Raw genomic sequence first — 20,371 nt, forward strand, 5'->3', positions numbered from 1 at the left:
CTCGAAACATTAAAATCTTCATCCTGCAATCTTTTGTGAAATGCATTGGAACGACTGGGTTTCGAACCCTCACCGCGAAGAATGATTCGTATTACTCAAAGTTAAATTCAAATAACTCGGACGCTTTCCATCTTTCCAACAGTTGGTGCACATATTACAGACCTGCAGACAATACCTCGAAATCCTTATAGAGAGTCTTCTACAGTCCTTGATTAGAATGTGCAGTAAACGAGAACACAGTAGGAGGAACTATAACTTCAATGATCGCATAAACCGCTACCACCCCTCAATTGAACACGCATGCGCTTCTGCCAAATCTCATTAGTATTCGTCCCATTGATATGCAAATCATGCTGTCTTATACCTCAGGAATTCCCTTCACGAAGATTCGCTGGATAGTTCAATAATGCACGATAATTTCTTTCCAATTTCTCCCCCAATTTCCCGCATTTCCATTATCTCATCATATATTGAAGAATCATTACATTGATCGAGGAGCCCACGTTATTTACGGCACATTATTCTTCCGACGCATTTTAGCATCAGAGCCATTCTGGCGACAACATTACATGAATTACTTGAACAATGTCGGCGTTACCAAGGGACTCACTAGCACCACATTTACAGTTCAAGTACTATCTCGGTGGTGATATTCTTATTTTGCAATGTTCAGGGTTGTATTCAATGGGTAGTATTTTTAAAAATGTCGAACCTGCTTTTTATTTTTGGGAAAAGATTCCGTTTATCTGTGCCATTGGTACATTGGTGTGTGGAATATCGTGCGATATTCGCAAGATAGCGGCTAATATAGTGAAATATTCTCTGAATGCCATTGAAATTATTGCGATTGTTATGTGTGCAACGTTGGGAACATTCAAGGTTAGTCAATTGATACGAATAGATATAGGCAGCGAAATTTTTATGAAAAAATATGAAATGAGGCGTACAGTGCTAGTCAGAAATAATTTCCAGTGCTGACACAGGAAATTTTGTTATTTTAAACGTGAATTTTTACCAAATTTCTATAAAAATTCCCCAGAAATCTCCGAAAATTTTACCTTAACAATATTAGATTTGTTCACACTCGAGAGATTGTAGTATTTTGCAGTACTCGTACTAGAATTTTTAGAGGAAATTTCTTTGTGTGTATATAATTTCTTAATCTAGCGGATAAATATATAAACAGGAATTTTGACTTTGGAAATGTTTAGGGCTATCGAATATGCAGTTATCGACGTGAATTTCACCATTTTATAAAGGCTCTCTACCTCGATTGGGACAAGGAGCTATCCCAAAATACGATAACAGAGAAAATGCTGGAAGATGCCAATTCTATGCGCTTGTTCAGGACTTGGTACGGCACAGTAATTGCAGCAATTTTTGGGTCATATGTAATACGCCCATGTCTGTAAGTTGATGGTCACTAAAAACAAAATTGGAATCTTTGAGTACGGGTATTCAATGATAACTCAATGTTGTATTAAGATGAATATTTGCGGGCAAGATGTGTTTACCTTGAAGGAATGTATTAGACTCGTCTGATGTCTTGTAGCGTGCCAGTTTAAATATTATCGGAAAAAAAACATATATTATTTTTGTTGGAATATGAGGAACAAAAATGATGGAAAACACACACTTAATATTTCAACACTAAACATTATTCTGACTCTACTTGTCAAGAGGACACTGTACACTCTATGAAATCTTAGGAAAGACTGAGAACCAAATTTCTAGTCAGGCCCCGATTCACCTCTACTTAGAGAGAGTAATAAATTTCACACCCCCTGAAACTTCACTGAGAAATTCCATCTTGACTATGTCTGGTCACCACATGGTTTTGGGGAAACCCCTTTGGAAAAGTTCACTAATAAAAAGTCCCAAGGAAAAGGCTCCGACGACAATTAACTTATAAAACATTTCCTCTAATCTTAAATATAAAAACTCTGGAACGAGTGAATTTTGTATCCTGGGCAAACCCCAAAATTCAACAATTAATTAAGGAAGGTGGATAGAATTTCTTTTGTTCTGGCGAATTCTCTAAAGAATACTTTGTCGTACGTTTTAGCATTGGTTGACGTCAGCCATATATTTTTTTTTTTTCAAAATGAAGGCAGTGGAAGAGAAACTTGTATCGTCTATGCTATGTGTCCTATGTTTGATTGTGAGATGAGTCGCAACGTGGCCGCTATGCTACCGCGTGTCGCGACGAAACAAGTCATAAAGGACTTACGTGATGCGGTGTAATAAGGCGTTTTCTTTTCAAGGGCATATTATCGGTTCAAATTATCTGGAACCAATGACACCTTCGATTTTACACAGACTGTCTATCCAGCTATGTATCCATTTACGTTGACTACACCTCTATCGTTTTTCTGCTGCGTTACCATAGAGACGATGGGAGTCATCTACCTCACTCTTTACTGGACAGCAGCTGACGGACTTTTTGCTCAGCTCACAACGCAATTGGCGATTCAGTTTCAAGTGACGTTTTTGAATTTTCTCTCAGCTTTTCATTGACTAGTATGAAATCATTCAGTGAGAAATATTCATTTTCATCACGCTGCTTCGGAAAAGTGCTTTCCGGTCACGTAACGCGAAGTGGAATAGGCCTGAAAAGTGACTTTTTAACTTGTTAATGTATCCAATTGATCTCGTGGATTTTCGATCCAGTTTGACCAGTGAGGAGAAGGAAAACTCTGTGAGACGAAGGTCAATAATCAGTGAACACGTTATTAATGCTTCTAATGTCACTTTATTATTAATAGAGTGCTACTCGTATATTTGGTGGGTTAACGGATATTGCAAAAATCGAAAAAACTTAGCTTGACTCTATACCACGGCGTTCGACGCCAGACTAGCCCGAGGAGCAACGCTCTCGAGAATCGAGAATTGAGGTTTAGGGTTCTCCAGTATTCACAATCACTCCGCATTCATGTTAGACACGTTGTCAAAAAAGTAGCTCAATATGTCAATTCCCTTGATAATAATAAATTGAGTTATTGATATATTTTCAGATACTTGCGAATCGGCTGCGTTATATGCCTATTCAGGAAATTACGGGGCCAAACCATACGAGGATAGTTGTACAACAATTGAAGAAAACTGTCCAGGATTATCTGAAATTATTCAAGTGAGAGCCACCATTTTTGAAATTATGTTAAGTGATTGCTGGTCAGGTATTTTTATTCATTGTTGAAGCATCAGTCATATGGTTGGAGTAACCAGAACTCATTCCTCTGTGAGATGAAACGTTATAATTATGAAAATTGTTGCATTCATAAATTCGTTAATTTCTGAATCGAACTTGAAAAATTCTCCGCGAGAGGTCCATAGTGTCGACTGGGACAAATCGAGGCGCCACTCGGTGGGAGAATGCAGTGCATTCCGTATTTCAAAAGAAGAAGGTTAAATTACCAGTATCACAACACCTCACATGAGAATATTAATAATGTTAATAATATTCACATGAATATTCTCAATTATGCCTGATAAATTCTCATCTTCTGATTAAGTCAATTTTGAACCCGTTGGCGTTAATATTGTGACAAACTAGCCAACGTGCCAAATCCGCCACTAAATTTTAACCAACATTTGCATGAGATAATCTTGTCCCTGGGGTATTATGTTCGGTTGAAACAAATTTTTACATTTTTGAAGCAAATACCATTTTTGTCACTGCTACTACATTCAGCCAGTATTGAAAAGCCATTTTTGGTTTACTTGTAAACAAAAAGAGTTTTCTTTTGCTAGTAAATGGAAAATGACACAGTACGCCACTCGCTGAACGTAACATCACTAATAAAAACTATAGTCCAGATACACGTGCGATGGGGTGTTTTAAGCCGTGTAATTGGCAGGCAACTTCACACGCCTTGTCACCTCGTCGCATTTGCCTCGAAATATTATTCTTATTAAATTTTTTTATGGTCATTACTACTGTTGTCCTGCGGGCGTCATTTATATCGAAATAGACTATTACGATGCATCAGCCATATTTATTTCTCATGTAGATGTGGTTATTTCACCTACCACCTGAGCGCTGCTGTTTGTCCCGGGCTGCACTAGCGCCCCTATTGGGTCTGGCGTTTATTCAGAAATTGGCTAGATTAATTACATCGATAACCCGTACAGTCAGGCAGTCTGTCAACACGCTGACTGCCTTGCCGATTTTGTTTTTGTTAAGTGTAATCAGTTCGTCCGTGCGAAGAATCTTTCCACATCGGGACGTTTAGCCCTTACAAATATTGACCCTCGTAATATTTTATTTTTGTCATCTTCATCGTATGACCCAATGCCCTTTACTATGATTAAACTTCATAAGGATAACCCCTCATATAATTCAGTTACAATGTTCAACTACTACTGTATCAATCCAGGGTTGATACACTCGAGCTACCAAATTAATATCACTCGAGATATTAAGTTTATTTTTAAAATCTCTCCAGGTATTAGAATTGGGAAGACGAAATTTAATTGTTAAAGGAGATTAATAATTGTTACACGCGGACACTAGGTGTATGGAACACTATTTGCTGTTTTTTATTTATTTAATTTTGTGTACAATGTTAATAACGAGACTTATCACTTCACACCGCTTTAAGTCTTAGAAACGAACTGAACTCCTCCGTTATTCCTCGTGTCCGAGATTTTGCCAGCGTAGGGCAAAAGGCCTACCCTAAGTACTTTTGGTTGGCTCTGAGTGGTGGAGTCTATTGATGGTGGGAGTGGAGAGGGTGTCAGGTAAAGAACGGCAGAAATATGCCATTTTATAAATCTGTGGCCAAACTCTTCTCGAAGGGTGTTCAGCATCTGGATACTATTAAAATTGGGGAGTTCCTCACCATAAAACGGGGAGCTCCCCACCATAACACAGAGTTCGGAGTTTCTGGGTCTTCGCGCGATTTTATGGTTCTGAGACAAAAAACGATGAGCAATTGATGGAGACGAAACAACTACTATTTATCATAAAAAACTTTAATTTTTCAGTAAACGGGTCGATAATAATTTGCTCATATTGTAGATATCTCAACAAATTGGTAGCAATATACAATCCTATACTATTTGCCACTGTATTGGCCAACGGTTTGAATCTTTGCACCTGTCTTTATAGTCTACAACACGTATGTTCGGTTCTGTACAATAATCATACACAATGTGTCATGTGTCAGTCAGGTATTTTCATTTAATCTGAATTATAATTTTTCATTGTAGAGAATTACAAAGCATGAATGGATATTGGTTGGAAAAAACGCCATACTTACTATCGGTGTCACCGCACAAACTATGATGTTTTGCATGTGCGCTCAACGGTTGAATGACGAGGTAATGAACATGTTCCAACTTTGATATATTAGCGAAACTGGAAATAGGACAGCCATACTCTTATCAGTTTACACCGGAGTCAACCGCTTTACAACTTTACCAACTGGTTATTACTACCAAAATCGTATCTGACCATAAAAAAAGTGTAGCGCTACCATTTAATGGATGCACTCTGGAAATTGTCATTCAATACCTAAGAACTACGACTTTTTCATTCTAAACATGTTTCGTATTAAAAACATGACTAAATTATGGAGTAATTGGACCTGACACACAGAATAAGTCCCTGCGATTCTACGGTAAAGCTACACGGAGAGAAAAATCTGTAAAAAATGACTGTGCCGGGCACCATAATCGAGGTGCATCATGCTAAAATACTGGAATGTGTTTTACTCACACATAAAATATCCTGCCAATACAGCCAATTTTGTAATAAATTTTGTAATCAATGACATACGGTTTAAAATTGACTCAACGGGACTATAAAATCTCAAGGTCTATCATTTTTTATTTGAGATTAAATAAAAAAATTGATAGAAATCGTTTAAAAGTTCCCATCTAGGTCAGGTTATTATTCGGTAACCCATTGTAATTGGTTAACGATGGGCGCCGAATGTAGCCGATTATCGCTGGCGTTAAACTTTATGATGGGAAATGCTGCATCCGACTTTGAGTTTTTACGAGGTCGCTATCGAAGTTCTCGTGGACGAACCAGTGCACAGCGTACGACTGGAGGAAGCTCCGTACCGCGCAGAGGAGGGCGCTGCTGACAGTTACTGGCGTGTATAGGACGGCTTCACACGAAGGACTCTCGGCGGCGGCGGGGGTTCTTCCTGTGGATCTTTTATTGCAGGAAAGAGCAGCGCGCTACCAAGTCAAGAAAGGCATTCCAGTTAGAATAGGTACCGTAGAAATAGACTCCGCGAATCCGGTCCTATCTTCAAGATCAGTGCCTTGCCTAATCAAGCAACTGCGAATGCGACCAGGCTGAAGACCGAGTCGAGCATCTCGTAATGGACTGTTTGATATATGCACCACAGCGAGAGTACGTCACCGATATAATTGGGAATCTCTCATGGCCCCAGGCGGCACAAACTCTTGTGTCGTTGAGGGAGTCATTCGCCGTGTTCGCGGATTTTTGCAGAGAGTATATGTAACGTAAATGCATGATGCTTACGCAGAAATCGGAAACGACGACGACAATGAGTGAATGAATAAATGAGACCAACCAACTCTCGTTGTCGTAGATGGACGTCTGGGGCAGGGACCCGTCAATCTTCTCCGGGCCCGGTTGGAGATATGAATGAGAGTTTGAGTCATTCTATACATCCACTCTTCTCGTCTTCTTCTTCTCCAATTCTTTTAATCCCAAATACCCTTATCTATCTTTTATAATAACGCATTGAACTATTCGGTTGGTAAAGTTGTAATTAGAGGCTGCTCCCATTCCCAGGGTTTTCCAACCCTGAAATGTTAATGAGATTCAGATATTTAATTATATTTGAACAGATCGCTGGAGTTCGCCAAGCGGCCTACAATTGTTCATGGCCAGAATTCAATTCAACAATAAAAAATCTCCTTTTCTCAATAATGATCCAGACTGAGCGAGACTACATATATGCAGCATATGGTTTTGTTTACCTGAATAGGCCACAAATGACAGTGGTGCGTATATCCTTGAAGATTGTGCTCTCCGTGACGATAAATGTCAGGTCTTACAAGATGCGGATTTATTAAAGACGACAATTTTACAATAAACGCCATACAGGCTTGATTTAACTCACCATTATCACAATCATGAGAAATAATTCAGTAGAATTACACGCGTCACATTATTCCTACATCGTGTTGCTTTGTAGAATTTCCTGTACGATATCCAACCTGTAGAACCAGAGAAATGATCTTTCTCATTTTTATCTGAATTGAATGCATTTCAATTTTTAAAGCAAATTGTCGGGCTCAAACCCCGGTTTGGGCTATCCGTTTCTCCAGCAATTTTTCGTGTAAAAATTATATCGATTATTTTTCCCATCCAAATCTTGGCCAATAGGATTGCACCATTCGACGTTATTTTGTATAGCCAACACGGTATTTCAGCGGAAATTCTTGGAAATTTCACTGGAAATTTTGCATGTTGCCTATATAAAAAAAAACAAATGATGAAGTAACCCTCAATTGTATCTGATAGATTAAATGGCAATTCGTTGAAAATTATGTCTCATGGTGCAATTCTATCGGCCAAGATTTGGATGGAAAAAATAATCCCCCGAATACCACTCGAACTTCGAAATTATCTGATATTTCCCTCAAGATTCCCTACAAACAAATAAGCTCGTCAAGTTTTCCAGAAAAATCACTCGCGCTTCGCGCCTGTGATTTTTAAACTGGAAAACTTGACACGTTCATTTGTTTGCAACGAACCTATCGGGAAATATCCGATAATTTCAGAGCTCTTGTGGTATTATATGCGAGAATTATCCTGTTACCCTTCGTACCAAATCAAAATCCTATCCAACGAATCCTTTGACGTCATAGCATGTGGAACGCTATATAAATTTCCCGTCTCACATGTGTTTCTCAGCCATTACTGACTAGATGAAGAAATTGAAAATTTCTGAAGTCATTTTTCCGAAACATATAAACAGCACACGTGAAGAAATATTCAGTAAGAATGACCAATTTTCTTCTCAATTCCGAAGAGAAGTGTGGCGGTAGGAAATCTTATGGAACTATCAAGGAATCGTTTCTGAAAGTCACGTATTTTTAACCTGAACGGTCTCTGAAAAATTACGATACCGTCAGGTACAATTTCACACTTGTTTCCGTGACCCGTCATTGAAAGGGGAGTTCTGTAATTTTTACTGAATATTTCTCTCCGTGTACAGATCATCCATAAAAAATATCGTTTTGGTCATCAGAGACATGATATCAGAACGAAACGCACAGCGGTCAATAAATCCAGAATATATCCTGCCTTATACAATTTATCAAATTCACTTCAATTATTTTTTCTTCAATTTCAAGATTTTCACGGCGGCTATGAGATTTTTCACACTGCTGAGGAACGTGACCTGAAATATGGCCTAGAAATTCAAGCACAAACTTTTTGTTCTTCGTGGTTATGTACATAAACGCAAAGGCTGGAATAAAGCTATTTTGATTGTTGTCAATTCTGAGAATTGCTTTTTTACCGAGATATCCAGTGTCAAATACTATGAGCGAAGGTGAAGTCTATTTTCCACCTTATGAAGTTCGCTATTTTCTGAAACCTTTAAAGACGAAGATTATTTTGTTAATTGACTGGTTCCTCACCTCGTGAAAATTGGACCTTCAATAATACTGAAGACTACTAAATGTTGAAGAAGGAAGAAGGTAATTCATGTGAATTTTTATTTTTTTTTAAATTGAATAAAAAAATCTTCTTTTGTAGCAGAATAAATCAATGGATTTGAATGCTTAAATAAAAAAAGAAGGAAAAAAACGGGTCACATTTACCGCAGGAGTTGGATGCCACGTACACACAATCCCGGTGACTAAGGAAAACCATGAAAAACCGTAAGCAGTTCGGCGTTCATCAAGCAAGAGTCATCAGAAAATAATATTTCTTGGGGATTCGCGGTGTCGAGACGTTCTTTCGAAGGTTTCCGAATGGCGAAGTATTCCGATGCCCTAAAGCAGAATGGAACCAGCGCCTCACTGGTCCCATCGTCGGCCTGAACGATTCAACCAATTCGACCACCATCGTAGGCTTTTTGAAATCCTTGTAACTAGTTTTCTTCATTCACTTGAGCAGAACCTCGCAAGATATAACAGCACGCCCGTACATCATGACACAGGAGTATGCACTATAACTTCGATCTGCTATCACCACTCACCGAACCCTCATGCGCATCTGCGAAGTGTACTATGTATGGTTCCCATCGATATGCAAATTATACCGCGTAGAGCTTCGGTATTCACATCACGAATGTTCCTTGAATGCTTCAATAATTTCTGATAACTCATTTTCGTTTCGACTGTTAATTTCGCGCAGTTCCATTATCTCATCAGATATTGAAGAATCATTACATCGATCGACAAGCTCACGTTATTATGCCCCATTATACATCGTACAGAATTTCGCAAGAGAGTAATTCCGACAGACTACATTGTAAGGAGCATTTGAACAATGTCGCAGTTATCGAAGGGTTCAATAGCACCACATTTGCAGTTTCAATACTACTTTGGTGGTGACGTTCTCATTTTGCAATGTTTAGGATTGTATTCAATGGGTAGTCTTTTCAAAAATACCGAACCAAGTTTCAAGTTGTGGGAATTGCCACCGTTCGTCTGTGGTCTAGGTATATTGTTGTACGGATTAGTTGGTGACTTTTGCAATGTTATCGTAGAAGCCCGGCAATATTCCCTGTTTGCTATTGAAGTTCTTGCAATTGTTCTCTGTTGTTCTTTGGGAACATACAAAGTAACTCTCATTTGATACTAATGCACGGAAAGAAATTTACAGTAAAAACTGCTATATTAGCATTGCAGTGACGGACCATATTTGGATTTACAGACATCTTAAAATTGTCTTCTTTTTATTGTATTGTGTAATTGTTTCTAATTTTCTTTTGACCGCAGTAAATTCTAATTTTGTCATTTTTATGAAACATTTTTCAAAGTTATCTGTAAATACCCCAAATAAGACATTTTTGGTAGTTTATAAAATGCTATCACAGTAGAAATTGCTATGGAACATTGTACTCCAAGACCATATGTCATTTATTTGGAAATTTCATAAATAACACAGTGAAATTCCAATGTGATTTGATTCTCCGAGCTGTCGACAATTCAGTATTACTGGGATCAACATATTACGATGTCAACTCTTCATAAATTACTCCGCTTTTTCCGTTAAAATTGTTCCGTTTCAAAAGAAAAATTACTTTGTTTTCAATTTGGAAACATCAAAGAGCGACCCATCTGTTATTATTGTTCAAAATCAAGAACCAAACGAAGTTGCTTATTATGCTCCATTAATTATTGGTATATATTCCTTTATTTTTTAGTACACTTTGCGCAATATTTGTAAATAATCGGACCTAATATGAGGCATTCCAATATAGAAAATGATAGAACCACCCAACCATTCATTCGTTATAACGTAAATCGGTAATTGTGACACTTCACTTTATTCAGCTAGTAAAAAAAATGAATAACTCTGGTGCGAATACGAATATTTGGACAACCAATAACTTACATAGTAGTTGTCATGTGTGATGATAAGCAATTAAATTAAAGGAAATCCGGTAGAAAGACTACTAAATTTAATTTCTTACCTGATCATTATGACAGAGATTGTCCAAGACGCTGTGACACTGAGGACGATCTTTCACACGAAATGAAATAAAAACCGATCTGTTGAATTTTGATTTCCCCCGAAGACAAAATTCCCTTGTTCCAGAGTTTTTGTATTTTCGGATTAAGGAAAAGGTTTTAGAAGTAACTTGTAAATGGAAATCCTTTCATTTACAAGTTTCTACTTTAACACATTTTACAATCTAATTTTGCTAAGGTAATAAGTAGAAAAACGAATCGAGTTTTTTAAAACTGTATTGATGTTCTGGAATTTATTTGGGTTCTTCATAGAACAAATTAAAATTTATTTTATAGAAGTACAAAATTAAAATTTACGGTCTTTTAGGCGACAGTTTTAGGATGTCTTCAAATTCGAGTATGGTCCGCAAGGGCAATGCTAACATAACAATTTTTACTTTCAATTTTTTTTCGTGTACCAGAGCATCAATGAAGTTGTGAAAGAGTCGATTCGCTTATCTCCTCTTAACCATATCTAATGCAAATTCTTCATCTTCGACGAAGTTCTATTTCCTTAATTTTCCATAGCTGATTTTAGAAAATCACCCTGCTTTAATATAAATTCGCACTTATTCAATAGTGATTTTGCTATGCCACGTAGTAGTATTGTTGAACGTATTCGTCTTCATCGGCTTTGAACCCATCGCTGTCTGTGTTTATACTGCGAACTAAAATGAAAAGTACGATGTTGGATCGTAATAAGAACGCATTTTCCCAAATTAAAATTGAACTGCCTGTGAATGTTATTAAGTTACATGTGACATTTTTCATGAAATGACCTTATAGTGCGATGTTCCATAAAAAGTTGTACTGCGATAGCATTTTAAGTTCTGAGGTTCTCGCGGCCATGGATTATATTCTTTTTGGCTTCCGTATGGATGCACGTTTTGCTGCAACATTGCGCCGACCTTTTGGACGTATTGCGAAGCCAATGAGCATTGCGATTCTCATAGAATCAGAGCTCATTGCCCTAAAGATGCATACTGCGTCAACATTTTATAAACTACTAAAAAATTTTTTCCGTGTATGCATTAAATTGTTCACCATTCAGTAAGAAAAATATAGACAGCAATTGTGGTTTTGAAAATATCTAGGGTTATCGATTATGGATTTATCGCCGTGAATTTTACAACTTCATCAAGGCCATTCAGCTCCGTTGGGATGAGGGAGTCGCTGAAAATACGATAACAGAGAAAATGGTGGAGGATGCCAAATCCATACGTTCGTTTAGGATCTGGTATGGCACAATAATTGCGGCGTTTTTCGGATCATATATAATACGTCCATATGTGTAAGTTAGATGAACACACTGAAAAAATATATAGTTTTGCCAATCTTATTTGTTCGGAACAAACAAATGCCAGAAATTGTAATTGCACTGCACAAACGTGAGGGGCTGACATGATACAGCGTAATGAGCCGGTTTTATTTTCAAGGGCATATTCCCAGTTTAAATTATCAGGAGTAAATGACACCTTCGATTATACAAAAACTGTCTATCCGGCTGTACATCCATTTCCGTTGACTACACCTCTGTCGTTTTTCTGCTACGTTACCATAGAGTCGATTGGGATCATGTTCTGCACTCTTTACTGGACAGCAGCTGACGGACTGTTCGCACAGCTCACAACACATTTGGCGATTCAGTTTCAAGTAACGATCATCTCTTTGATTAGATGGTAGTGATGTTTGCCTCAAGATGTCTTAGATATATGGGTGTTCTTCAGAGTTCACAATGACTTCGGATTCATTATCGAAAGATTGTTAATCAGATGTAGCCTGATGTATAAACCCTTATGCGAATATTAAGTGTACTCATTAATATATTTCCAGATTCTTGCAAATCGGCTTCGTTATATGCCAACTCCAGAAATGATCGGATCACACCATACGGCGATGGTAGTGCAACGATTGAAGACAACCGTCCAGGATTATTTGAAACTGTTCGAGTAAGAACCGCAATATTTAGAATGATGTTGAATGGTTCGGATTCATATATTTCTATTTGTTATTGAAGGAAAACACTCATGGTTTTGCTACCCAGAACTCTGTCTTCAATCAGACGAAACGTCCTGATTGAATAATTCTTCGCATTCACTAGTTCAATTACTTTTACAAATAAGAAAGGGTCCGATTTTTCTCGAGTCGGCAGTAACCCGTCTAAACGCGGAGTACCTTCCTCACGGAGTTTTTGTCCAATTTCCTCGGTTCGACTGGTCGCGTCAGTCAGTTTTTTGATAAAAAAATTACACTGAATAAAATATTTGATTATTATTATTTTTCCTCATCCGCGTTCCGTCGAATACTGTTTAGTTCCACCGTTTGGCGCGTCGTCCCGAGATACATCGATATCGTGGAACCTGAGGATAGAGTCACCATCTTCTCTTTCATTCACCGGCTCTATGATGCCATTCCATATCAGATTGCTTTCTCCATTGACTAAAGTACAGGCCCAGTTCTGGGAGTTTTAGTGACGCCAGCGGCATCGTAGTACCTCGCTCCAGACGAAGCAGAGCGCCACACGCAACGCTGGGTGTTTGCCCTTTCTAAATGCAAATAACTTATAATCACTATCTTAGTACACAGAATTCTCATATTTCGAGTGCCTTTGAAACCGCGAATCAAGAAACTTTCCGATTGTTCTGTCAGAAAGTTTAAAAAAATATTAGCACTGAACCCGGGTGTAGGGTTTGGAAAGACGCCTTCCTAATCTCCTTAATGTTCAATGAAGCATCCTCAGATCCGCCTTTCTGCTCATCCTAGTGATACCTAGTTTCAGTGGAAAAAACATTTCGGTGACGCAGAGGAGTAGACCTCCATTTTCAACTAATTCCTCCGACAGCGGGATTGCTACTCAGGAATTTTTGAGTCGGCTTACGGGCAGGCACTCCGACATTGCGTATGGCACCCTGCATCTTCTGGGGTGAGATACTACGATGCCGCTGGCGTCACTCAATCCCCACAACGGAGCCTCTACTTTTAATCAATCCTCTTTAACCAGTTCCGTCAAGGCGACTAGCTCTCAGGAAACCCTTCATTTCATTTTGTAGAGGTAGTAGCATTCGCCCTTCTGTTCTCTGCTTTGTTCTAGCTGAGATGGTTGAATGAGCTCTTATAATAACCATCTTCTCTTGTTGTCATCTTCTGCTAACCAGTCCATTCAGTTTTTTCAACATTTAACAGAGTTTTAAAATATTAGTGAGCACTTCAAAAACAACATCCTAACCGTCTGTGAGACCTCTCATGGAAATTCTTTCACGTTGGGTTGAGACATTGGCTCATTGACTAATTGGGAGATATCGGTATTGCGATGCTTGCCATATTCATCTTATGAGCTTTGTCATATTTAAGCTTTTTGTTCAGTTGAACGCTCATAAAATCCATTTCGATGTGAAACTGCTATTGTTTGAAGAGATGCCTGGTTTGTGAGGGTGAGTGATTGAGGAGATCTGGTGAGAGTGGCGAGAAAGGGTGAGGATGGAAGGAGGGGGGCCGGTAAAATACGTAGCACAAATTCACACACGAGTTGAACGGTGCGATGTCTATTTATTATAAACAATATAATCTAATTTAATTACAATTAAGATGAGCGGTCACTGAATCGGGGTTGAGAAATACTTGATGAGTTAATCTTGAGATCGAATGAGTTACACCTGAGTTATAATGTCTAGAGTTTTCCATAACGGAGAGTAATCACACGCGATCTTCACTTATCGATGTCCAAACGACGAGAGGGCAATTTTGGGAGAGGTCACGGCCGAGGAAATTCCCAATTGTTGGCGCGTGACGATTGCCATTGGTCAGAGGAGGTGTTTGCGGGGTTAATGTCTCCGGAAAGTGGCGCCCCAATTAGGCAAATATGACAAAAGTTCCCCTGGCAACAGCGGGTTGTTTTGGGCCAGCGGTCGAGCGGTCATAGGTTGGAGAGCGCGGGGGAAGGGAAGGCTGGAATTTAGCCGGATTCCCAACAGCTATATAGTGTAGAAAACTCCCATTATTCAATTAACGACCGAACTCTGATTACAATAATCTGTGTATATTGTAGATATATCAACGAATTGGAAACAATCTACAATCCTATACTATTTAGCACTGTAGTGGTCAACGGTTTGAACATTTGCACCTGTCTGTATAGCCTACAATATGTATGTTATATTCTATGAAGTAATGATGAACCATATTTTTCTTAGCTATGTTTATATAATCTGAATTAATATTTTCCATTTTAGAGACTTTCGAAGCATGAGTGGGAAATGGCCGGAAAAAATGCCATACTTACGACTGGTATAACGGCACAAACGATGATGTTTTGCATGTGCGCGCAACATTTGAATGATCAGGTGATGAACATTTTCCAACTTTAAAATATTCTCAACTGAACCAACTTGATTACAACTTTACCAATTAGTTATCACTACTCCAATTGTGTCTGTCTAAAACGCTGTAGAAATTTATAAGGCTTATAAAAATCTGGCGAATATCTGATTCTCTTCATTGGTACCTGCGAATGGCGCCGACCTCTCCAATTCATTTTTTTCATAACTATAGAAAAATATCAATATTGAGAAGACCAATAAGAGAAGAGGAGACAAGAGAAGAACATTTGAAATGGATGGTTCTGACAGCGCCGCAAGGTGTCGCAGCGCGTCCACTAGCAGAAAGCTCGCACAAGGGTATTATATTCGGCGATGATGGGCTGATATTGCTATGGACAACTAAGTAGGGCTGACCGTGATCACTACAGGGTGTCTCAGAAGTACATACCGATACTGTAGCGGCATATTCTGGGGATGAGTCTGACCAGAAAAGTCTTTTCCCATTCTTCTCTCAGTCGCACCCCTGCTGTGATATGAGGCTAATTTACGCGATTTTATCATCAGACATTTAATGTTTAAAATTGAATTCCCCACAAAAAAAGCTTCTTGACAAAATGTTGCAAACCCATTGGTTCACTTAATAATCAAGAAATAGTTAGCGTTTATTGCTACCGATTTCCCGAAAATCGCGACCCATCCCCTGTGAATTACGGAATCAATTGTTTATTGTTAATTATCTTTGTAACACGCCGTTTTACAGTCTTTTATCAAGAGACCTTTCTGGTTGTAAATTAAGGGAAAGTGAACAATAAAAATGATTTGTTTAGAAGATAAAAAAAATTGACGCGGTCTCTAAGCAAAAAATTCGATTCGTATAGTTTACGCTCAACGCCCAATAGAGGGATGAAAAGCATCACGCGCTAAGATGTGTCCAATCAAGGACTTTCTGACCAGTAAACCGTACGCTCGTAGCCAAAGCACACGTGCGACTTAGTATTCTTAAGTTTTGAAGTGGATTCTCTCAACTCTCAATTAGCGTAACAATTTCAAGTCCCTTTTTTTCGAATACATCAGCAGTGTCACACTGAACCGAACTCAGGAAATCACCATAAGAATATTGTAACGCAGCTCAAAGACGCGAGGTCACGCCTCAACAGTTTTAATGAAAAACCCAGTGCATCCCCCATTAGACTCTCGTGTCTCGTGTTTTTAAAAAATTTCTACGCCTATCCCAAATCGGCACCGCAACCTCGTCTCTATCTCAAACAAGAGCTTTTGACAAAATACTGTAGGCCTATCGCATCATGAGATAACTAACATTTAAACAATTATTTCCGGACTGTCGAGGGGGATGCCCGTGATTTTTGGAATTTTTTTTTACTAAAAAACGCTTTTTGACAAATATTTCGTAAACAAATGGGTTGACAACATTTTGTCACGATGCTTTTGTGTGGGGAATTCCATTTGAAATATTAAATGTCTGATGAGAAAAACGCGTAAAATAATTAGTTTATTTAATAATCGAGGATTATTGTTTGAATTTTTGATCTGATCAAATTATTCCAATGAATAATCCTAATTTTCCAAATCAATTCTTGTATTCTAATAAATAATCCTAATGTTTATAATAATAGGTTTTTATGCACCCCCCTACACCCTTCCAAAGGATTGTCGTGCAATTGCCAATGATCGAGAGAGAAATGCCTTTCCCTCTCTCTCTCACTCACTAGCGGAATGGAACGTCCGCCCGTGGAGAAGGGGAAACACGCACACCGCTTACCCGCGGCACACGAACGTAGAGCCGCTCAACGCTCGTGCCCCATAGGCCGTCCTTTGTACCCCCATATCTCAGCAGGCGTGCGCCTGAGCGAAAAGTGAAAAAGGACTTTTCTGGTCAGACTCGCCCCCAGAATATGCCGGTTTAGTATGGGCATGTACTTCTCAGACATCCTGTAGAAGGATGGGACAGATGGGACAGAAGGTGTGCGGACAGATTTGTGGAAAAGGTTTCGATTTTTCGAAGAAAAGTGGGACTGTGGAATTTGGTAGATTGGTGAAAGGAACAATCAGGTAAATAATCTATTGAGAGCGAAAGATGAGCGGGAATGGAACCAAAAAATAATAAAATAGTTAATGTTTGTTGTGTTGGATTCCAATACAAATGAAGTAACTTCTTCTATGGAATCTTCATTTTCGGACTTAAATACAAGTTCTATGGATATCTTTCTGACAGATAGTTACTTAGTCCATGCCGAATGCAAGTCTACTACTCAGGAAAAATGTGGAGGTCCTCTATTTACGAGTTTGTCTTGTTGGTTCGTTGGGCGGGATATTTTCTGTTGAAGCAATAGGAACTCTGTCTTTGGAGGGATGCATGACAAAAGGGAGTATATCGATAATTGGAAAAGAATCCGGAAGATTATCTTGGAAAGCCCCAGAAGTTTTATTGGGGAAGGACCCAGAGAATTTTCGGAATAGATTTCAAATATTTTATTGGGGACCGCTATTGATTCTTAATATGTAGATGTGTAGGTATGGACCAGTTGGCTCCGGCTGCTTTGGGATTCTCGAACCATTGTGAACGACAATTTACTTCTGTCTTAGCGGCGTCCCGCGACATTTATAAGCAACAGTGAAGGGGTCGTTAGAGTCAATAAAAGGCCACAGTTCAATTGCTGTTGTGGTCAAGTCACGGGGCGAGGGCGCGTATTATTGCAAAGGAGAAAGATTACTCTGTGGAGTGGGGTTATTAAATTCTCGACACATGGCGGCCGAAAAAAGGAACCGTATTTCCAACGGTGAGGTATGGAGCGATACCATTTGTGAGCTGTATACGGATTATAGGAACCACTTAAAAATTATAGTTCAAACTGGACATATTAAATTCACAAAAATGGTCTTCAGGATTTAAATGGATTATCAAGAGATTTCAAGTGATAGTTATTCGATATGGATGGGGTTTTGCTGTACGCAGGAATTTATAATTTCAATGGTAACGTTTGTGTTGATAAAACTGATAATACAAACGATAATTTCGATGATGTGGGATGAAGATGTGCACCCAGTCAACTACTAGCCGATCTCTGTCCACTGGATCGTCTGAGACTAGATTAGCAATCGACTGCCTATTGACCAGTACTGGATCATCGGTTGATTGACCCTCATCTAATGAATAAGTAATAATCAACCACTTATTGAGCATGAGCTCTCCGACAGGGTAGGCCGTCCCTGAAGGATGCGTTTAGATAAGAAAATTATTGAGAGCTTTCCAAATATGATAATTCACCAGAGAATGAACAAATCTGGCGTGGTTATTGGAAATTGCATTGCTCCATTTTTTCGAAAAAGGTTAATTTTAAATGAAGGAAAAACCGATGCGGAACCGTAATGTTATAACCGAACGAGCTTATGGCACCCGTGAGGATGATGTTGATAGTGTTACCTGGTTGGTAAAGTTATAATTCGTACCCTTCTCTCATTGCCATCATCTTCCAACTTTGAAATGTTCCTGATAGTCAGATGTTTCATTATGCTTAACTAGATCGCTGGAGTCCGTCAGGCGGCCTATAACTGTTCATGGACAGAGTTCAATTCAACAATAAAAAATTTACTTTTATTAATAATGATCCAGACTGAACCAGAATTCATATACGCAGCTTATGGCTTTGTTTACTTGAATAAGCCTCAAATGACAGTGGTTCGTATACACTTCAACATTGCATCCAACATGACCTGAAATATTAGATGTAGCAAAGCACGTATTGAGTATAAATAATGGTTTTACACTGAACATATTACTGGCTTAGCGCAATTTTTTATCAACAAAATAATCACAGAACAATTCAGTGGAACAATTACAGGCGCACATTAATCCCACAACGCGCGACATTATGGAATTTCGTTTAGGCCATTCAAACTGGCCTAATAGGAGAAAACTTACACTAAGAGGAGCAAGCCCGAATGCTAGCGATATGTGGAAAGTCTTTCACGCTGATTCCTTAGTGGTCCAGTCCTCTGAGGCGGCTAATTTGAATTCAGAACTCACTTTATTTTGAAGTTTTCAATCATAAATTTTATAATTACCGCGCGTTCGGTCTGGTTTATAATGTCGAAATACTATGAGAATAGTCTTAACTGTCTTAACTGCAATTGGAAAGAGTGGGAGGCAGGACCATTCTCATACGGTTGTTAATTGAACCATTAAGGTGTCAGATCCAATGAGTTTTCAATTCAAAATATTTCAGCCATTGTTAACCGGGTAGAAAATCATTGATACTTTTTGAAATGTAATAGATCGTCATATTAATATATCAAAAGATCCATAATCAGTACATATCCTGCATAAGAAATATCGCGTTGTTCACGGGAGAAGCTATAACAGAACGTAGTGCACAGTGTTCACTAAATCCAGAACACACTTTACCGAATACAATTGATCAAAGTTAATTCACTGATTTTTCTCATTTTCAAGATATTCACGGGAGCTATGCGATTTTTCACCCTCCTGAGGAACATGACTTGAAAAATAGTACGGAAATTCGAGCACAAATCTTGCAATCTTGTTTTAATTATGATGCTCTGCATGAGCAAAAATGGCTGAATAAACGTCTTTCGATTGTAGTCAATTGCGAAAATTACCTTTCTACCTAGACATCCACAAGATTCCCGCAGCTTGACGACTTTCACGAACTGATGGTCTGAAACTGCGCTGTCTTCTTGTCATTATCCATGGTTAGATTATTATGTACGATTATCAATTAATTTATTTTGTTAATTTATTGACTATATGTATACTTTCTCGGGTTTTTACATTTTGTTCCCCTTTTCTCTAACACCTATTAATACATATATCGTGAAATAAAATTACAACTATTGGCACAAGTCATATCGCATTCCTACCGACTACGCTTAATGTTAATTTGGCATTGGCATGTGTTTCTTCAATATCATCAACAACAACCAACAACAAAGCAACGCAGAACAAATACATGAACGAATGAACAAGGTAAAATGAAGAGCAGCAATTCATTTATTAATTCATCATTTCATGACGACGTGGTGACCGGCCTCGTGGTGCCCTCCGTACATGAAAACGACGTCGGGCTTCAGAATTTCAAAAAAAATCCACGAAACAAATACGAGTCTCTTCAGTCTTGGAAAAATCCGTATCTGCCAACAAACCCGAAGAACGTTTCACTAAGATGGTATCACTTTTTCAAAGTGCCCACTGCACATCGGTACCCTAAGGGAGGTAGTCCATGACATACACCCAGATATGTAGGACCTCACAACAGTGTAAACTGGCCCTCACTGGTTTATTTCCCAAATTTCCAAAAAGTATGTTATTGTTTGGTCCCCCTGAACCCCCGCTGTTGGTC

At 38.6% G+C, this 20,371-nt stretch overlaps 2 protein-coding genes across 2 annotated transcripts; both read left to right on the forward strand.

The window, feature by feature from the left end:
• Positions 1 to 93: 93 nt before the first annotated feature.
• Positions 94 to 8,506, forward strand: LOC135160476 (uncharacterized). The gene is made up of 8 exons (XM_064117048.1): positions 94 to 879; positions 1,212 to 1,408; positions 2,265 to 2,481; positions 3,015 to 3,130; positions 5,021 to 5,120; positions 5,212 to 5,322; positions 6,832 to 6,987; positions 8,347 to 8,506. The coding sequence occupies exons 1-8, from the start codon at positions 586 to 588 to the stop codon at positions 8,395 to 8,397; spliced, it is 1,242 nt and encodes a 413-aa protein (XP_063973118.1). The 5' UTR covers positions 94 to 585; the 3' UTR covers positions 8,398 to 8,506.
• Positions 8,507 to 9,268: 762 nt separating this feature from the next.
• Positions 9,269 to 19,803, forward strand: LOC135160477 (uncharacterized). Its single transcript, XM_064117049.1, has 8 exons — positions 9,269 to 9,784; positions 11,772 to 11,968; positions 12,114 to 12,330; positions 12,511 to 12,626; positions 14,723 to 14,822; positions 14,907 to 15,017; positions 18,535 to 18,690; positions 19,465 to 19,803. The coding sequence occupies exons 1-8, from the start codon at positions 9,491 to 9,493 to the stop codon at positions 19,513 to 19,515; spliced, it is 1,242 nt and encodes a 413-aa protein (XP_063973119.1). The 5' UTR covers positions 9,269 to 9,490; the 3' UTR covers positions 19,516 to 19,803.
• The last annotated feature ends 568 nt before the right edge of the window (positions 19,804 to 20,371 follow it).

The sequence above is a fragment of the Diachasmimorpha longicaudata genome, chromosome 3 (genome assembly GCF_034640455.1).
Source record: "Diachasmimorpha longicaudata isolate KC_UGA_2023 chromosome 3, iyDiaLong2, whole genome shotgun sequence".
Classification (NCBI taxonomy): domain Eukaryota; kingdom Metazoa; phylum Arthropoda; class Insecta; order Hymenoptera; family Braconidae; genus Diachasmimorpha; species Diachasmimorpha longicaudata.